The 6,000-nt window shown below is 37.8% G+C and overlaps 1 protein-coding gene across 4 annotated transcripts in view; it reads right to left on the reverse strand.

Moving 5' to 3' along the window:
• glra1 (glycine receptor, alpha 1) overlaps positions 1-6,000 on the reverse strand; it is a 174,701-nt gene that overhangs the window by 105,653 nt on the left and 63,048 nt on the right. For all 4 annotated transcript variants that reach the window (XM_043703247.1, XM_043703245.1, XM_043703249.1 and 1 more), the window contains one exon: positions 4,826-4,893. In XM_043703247.1, the coding sequence (XP_043559182.1) occupies positions 4,826-4,893 (68 nt within the window). The remainder of the gene's footprint in view (positions 1-4,825; positions 4,894-6,000) is intronic.

The following is a 6,000-nucleotide window of genomic DNA, read 5'->3' on the forward strand; positions in this document are numbered from 1 at the left end:
CATCAGCCATATTTTGACCCATAATCCTAACCTATCTATGTCCATTTGTAAATCTCTTATTTCTTCATTTCAACTTATTTTCCCACCTTTTTTAGTATCACTTGAAAAGTTGGGTATAGTACTTTCTAACTTTCTATACTTGACAATCACCTGATGAAGGAGCGTTGTTCCGAAAGCTAGTGTGCTTCCAATTAAACCTGTTGGACTATAACCTGGTGTTGTGTGATTTTTAACTTTATACTTAACTTCTGTTAACTTGTTAACTTCTGTTACTGTGTCTCGAGGCAAGACAGTACCAGAGAGAAACATATCTGTTGAAAGTGCAGAAATTCAACGAAAGGATGTCATATGTAATTTTGTCAATTGAGTCAATTTTAAGAAATTTTAGAGTGCAGAATAGGAGTGAGACTTCACTGGTGTTGAGCATTTGTAAAGTATATTGCTGGGTAAAAGGGTTGACTCTGCTGCTCATGATAAAATATTTTCACATTGTTTTCTAACTTTGTTTTCTCTTCTTGTGTGTAATAAATATTTGGTGTCCTTTTGTTGTAGGTATGTTGGCAGCCTCTTGTGACTATATTCTGTGACTGACCACTATGGAAACTGAATTTTAAAAAATAAAACTTATGGTCTGCGAAGCCAGCTTTCACTCCAGAATCTGACTTATCCTCTATTAACTTCAAATGAGATCACAGCAGTCCTTTCAGGAAGGGAGTTCCAGGATTTTAAAATCAGCAACAGTGAACAAACAATGGCAAAGTTTCAAGACAAGTTAGTGTGTGCTTTAGAGGGTATCTTAAAGATTGTTTTCTGTATGTTAACAGAAATCACATAGATCACAAGATATCAGGTTCTTGTTGAGTCGGATTCCTTGATGTTTATTAATAACACTAACTACTTACATGACTACAATATCACAAGAGTTATATATATGGGTTCTGTGCTTATTGGTGTTGCTGTCCATTGCATGTACATTAATGAATGACTGAACACTTTACTGAGTCTATTGCACAGAAAGAATGGCAAATGGTGATGTGGATATTTTTAAACTGGAATGCCATATGTTGTGATGCCATGTAGCTGTCTTAAATATACAGGATCTAGAATCTATGCACTGATACACCAACGTTGCTCCTATATATCTGCTGCCATTGTCCTTTGAGGTGAAGGGTTTGGAAGGTGCTGTTACAGAAGCTCTTCTGATTTGCTTCAGTGTGGGATGTTGATAAGTGGGAATTCAGTGAAAGTCAACGTGCAATGGTAGGATTCTCTCTTGTTGAGGATGGTCATTGGCTGACATTTGGCATGGCATGAGTGCTACTAGCCACTTTTCAGCCCAAGTTCAATTTTTGTTGACATTTTGTTGCATTTGAACATGGATTACCTCAGTGTCAGTGAAGTCATGAATGGACCTGATCATTGTGCAATCATCAGCGAACAAGTCCACTTCTGATCCATTGATGGATGGAAGGATATTGATGAAGTGGCTGATGATAAGGAATTATTGCAGTGATGTCCTGCAGCTGAGATCAGTAGTCATAACCATCTTCTTTTTAGCAAGTTATGATTCCAAACAGTGGAAAGTTTTTGTTTCACCTAATTCTTATTGGTTAAATTTTTTCTAGGCCACCTTGATGCTTTAGTTCTGTGAGTGGGCCTTGATGGAATCTAAATTGAGCATCAGTGAGCAGATTATTCGTTACTGGGCAATTTTCCATATTGTTGGGTAGATATCAATACTGTAACTGTATTGGAACAGCATTATTAGGGACATGGCTAGTTCTAGAACAAAAATCTTCAGTACTATTACCAGGGACGCTGTCAGAGTCCCGAACCTTTACAGGATTGACTATCTTCAGTCATTTCTTGCTATGATGTTGAATGAATCACATTGGCTGGATACTGACAGTAGTGAAGTTGGGGACCTCAAGAAGAGGGCAAATTCAATCATCCACTCGGTACTTCTAACTGATTGATGTTGCAAATGCATCAGTCTTATTTTCGGCACTGACGTATTGGGTTCTCATATTGTTGAGGACATGGGTTCAGTGACAATGCTGAGGACTCCCAGCACAAGTCCTTCCTTATCGTATTCTAGTGAGTCACTATCTCTGGTGGGCAGGACATGCTCAAGGATGATGATAACGATGTCTAGGACATAGTCACACTTACAGAATCAAAGCTTTCGCACCACTTCAGGGCATTACTTGATGAGTACATGGGACTGCTCACAGTGTTGCTAACATTGGATTTGCCTTTACTCTTTCTGTCCCCTAGGTTGATGCTAGAGATCTTATCCTGATACATTTCTTTTTTTAAGGCTTCATAGCAGTTTCACATGGCTGAGTGCCTTACTGATTTATTTTGAAATGGTTTGGAGTCACATGTCAACCAGATGTGACAGATATTTTTCCCTTACAGAACATCCATGAACCAGATCAGTTTTTATGACAATTGTTTGATGGTCACCATTAGACTAGCTTTAAATTTCACTGTGTGGGATTTGAAACTGAGACCTCAGGATATTAGCCTCGTCCTCTGGTTTGCAACATTGCCACAATGCCTTCGTTTCCCTTCATCCTCAAAGTTGCAAGATATCAGATATTAGATTGACATCCACAGTTGATGAAATTTACAGACCAAATTCAGACAAAACTCCCATCTTCAGTTTTTGGTGGACAATTATTTCCAATGGAAAAGTGGGCCTAATGCTATTTCTGTATAATTAAACAAAAAAACCTGCAGATGCTGGAGTTATGAAGCAAAATAAGAGAGTACTGGAAAAACTCAGCAGGTATGGCAATATCTATGGGAAGAAAATCAAGAGTTAATGTTTCAATTCCAGTAACCCTTCATTAGTTCTGATGAATTTTACTTGCATTTGTATGGACACTTTTGGAGCAAGCATTCTGAGATTGGCCAACAAGTTTAACAGGGCTTCAATGTCCCTTTAGTGTTGACTAAAGTTCACAAGTGAGCAGAGGTAATTATATGATACTGGATAAAAAAATGACATGAGAAATTAAATAAAATTTAATTGTAATGAAATGAAAGATGCTATAACCAGAATAATTTTTAGGAAGTTGTTTCTTTGGAACACTGTATTCCAAGACAAGGAACAATTCACAAAGTAAAAATTCTTATGATGATAGCAAAGGAATAAACTAGTCTGAAGGAAACATACTCATGAGGGTATCCCTGACCATTTGGTGTTTAAAACCAATATAAATGGATGAGATCAGGAGATCAATTTCCTCAAACAGCTGTTAGTCTCATCCAGACTCAGGGCTTTGATTTTGTCAAGGTAATAAACCCTTGCACATTTTAGGATCAGTCACACAATCTGAAGGCAAACTGTTAATAAAATCTGCACAGAGAGATTGTCTTTGAATCCAAAATATGTTGGATAGATGCCATCTTCCAAATGATACAAAAACAGCATGACTAATGAGACAGGAAACCTTGGAGATTTTTCTCTGCTTGTGGTTCCCTAAGAAAACAGCAAGAAATCTTGGAGGATTCATCACATACTCTGCTGCTACGTTCTGCTTGAGGCATGTCTCAGAACAAGAGCATTATGCTCATCAGCTGCTGGATTTACTCTCACATCGCAATTTCCTTTTACATGTGGAGATCAAAAGCTATGCATGTTAATCACTTTAAATGATTAATTGGACAAAAGAAAGAAATGTTCTGTTGGATCAGCCAACTTAGAAACTCGCTGACACACATTCAAAGACAGTAACCATTTAGTTTGTTTCTCCAAAGAGGAGTCATGTTCCATTTGAATTAAGTGCAGGTTTTCTACTTTGACAGTTCTTAAGTCTACAGGTTCTTTGAGCAGCCAAAATTGGGCCTCTTATGGTTGCTAGAATGTAGCAGCCAGAAGGCAATGAGAGCTTTGAAATATTCTTCATGGATTTTTTCCTCAAGATATTACAATTTCCTGCACAACCTTTAGCCTGTCCTATACCTGCAGTATGAGATGAGTCCTTGTAGCTACAATCTTCTGAAACTTGTCCATTGTGGGTTGGGGTTAGGAGAACGAGCTGAATGACTGGCAAAACAGCAAGGGTTTTGAAAACACTTTTCTACGTTTTGTCGCCATGACAATCCTAAGTTTACTCTACTGCAGGCACAGGCCCACACAAAAGAGTGAACAGGTATTAGGAGATCCCTTAGGAGTGCAGTGGGGACAGAGATCTGCTGAGATGGAAATGTGATTAACAGGGCAATTACATTCTCAGAAAGTGCATTCTGCAAAGCTGTGAGTTCTCACAATTTAGCGAGTGGTACTCGTGCATAGCAATGTACTGCACTAGAAAGTGTCCTCTTACCAACTCCAATGTTCAAAATATTTAAACTATACTTAATGTCTCACCATTTCTTATAGGGAGTACTGGCTTAAATGTTGACATGGAGTTTCTCGTCACAGCTGCTACTTGACCTGCTGGGTGCTTCCTGTATTTTCTGTTTATATTTGAAATCTTTCAAATCTGCAATACTTTTAGTTTGTAAGTAATTCCTTACAATTTTCAATTGTTTCTTTTGAAAGAAACTGTGCAAATCCTCTTGAACTTATTGACATTCTGTCTCCAGTGGATATTTAAATAGCCTTTTCTGCATGCTCTCCACTCTGTATTGATAATTAAATTTAAATCACCAGCATTCACTCAACCTTTGATCTTATCTCAAATATCTGCAAACCTCATGCTATGGGTTTATTGTGTAGTGAAAGACATTCCCTTAAATCTGAGTTTATCAAATTATATCACTACTTAAAGATTCAGATCATTGTTAATGTGAACATTTCGGAGGCACTCACCATGGTGGTTTCTGCTATCGAGCCAAAACTGTTGATAAATATGTTGCATGTGACATTAACTGGAGGACCTGAAAACAAACACAAATAAAATCTATTAACACTGTATTTTCCTTAACTCTCAATCTGTAGCTTAAATCAAGCTCAAGGACGTTGAACACTTATTTCTGAAATTAAATACATGGAGAAAGTGTGCGGGTTAATTGATTTCCAACTTCACATACTCAATTGGCCTGAAGTTATTAAAAGGGAAAATGGATTGTTGTCAAACAGATTAGGCTTCAATCAATTGTCACATGGCCGTGGCAATAGCCTCAAAAACGTACAAAGTATTGGGGGGGAGGGGCTCTTGTGGTGCAGTGGTAAGGTCCTGACCTGCAAGCTAAAAATTCTAGGTTCATGTCTCACCTGCTCCAGAAATGTGTGTTAATATCTCTGAACAGATGATTAGGAATCTATCTATATAAAGCATCAAATAAACAACACAGGCATTCGCCAGGAGGTGGTGATTTGTTAAAAGAAGGAAAATATAAATTATAAAATAACATCAATGAAAATTCTAAATAAAAAGCAGATGCTGTAAATCAAAAATTGCTGGAAAATCTCAGTTGGTCTGGCAGTATCTGTGGAGAAAAATTAGAGCTAAAGTTTAAGGTCCAGAGGTCATTTCTCAGAACTAAATCCAATATTATGCTCAAACACATACTCACTATTGGTTAAAAAACTCAAAAAGGTGACATCTAGCAATTAGCTAATACATGTATTCCAAGAAATACATTGTTAGGAAAAAATTCCAATGTGACCTTTCAGTTGCCCTTTTAAAGACAACTTTAAAGGTTTATGAACAGATTCATAACACCTCCAACCTTGGACAAAATGGAATGACATTTTCTACTATGATGCATGATAAAGACAAACAATATACATCAAAATAAGACCATAAGACCATAAGACATAGGAGCGGAAGTAAGGGCATTCGGCCCATCGAGTCCACTCCACCATTCAATCATGGCTGATGGGCATTTCAACTCCACTTACCCGCATTCTCCCCGTAGCCCTTAATTCCTTGTGACATCACGAATTTATCAATCTCTGCCTTGAAGACATTTAGCATCCCAGCCTCCACTGCACTCTGTGGCAATGAATTCCACAGGCCCACCACTCTCTGGCTGAAGAAA

This window comes from Chiloscyllium plagiosum, chromosome 14 (assembly GCF_004010195.1).
Source record: "Chiloscyllium plagiosum isolate BGI_BamShark_2017 chromosome 14, ASM401019v2, whole genome shotgun sequence".
NCBI lineage: Eukaryota > Metazoa > Chordata > Chondrichthyes > Orectolobiformes > Hemiscylliidae > Chiloscyllium > Chiloscyllium plagiosum.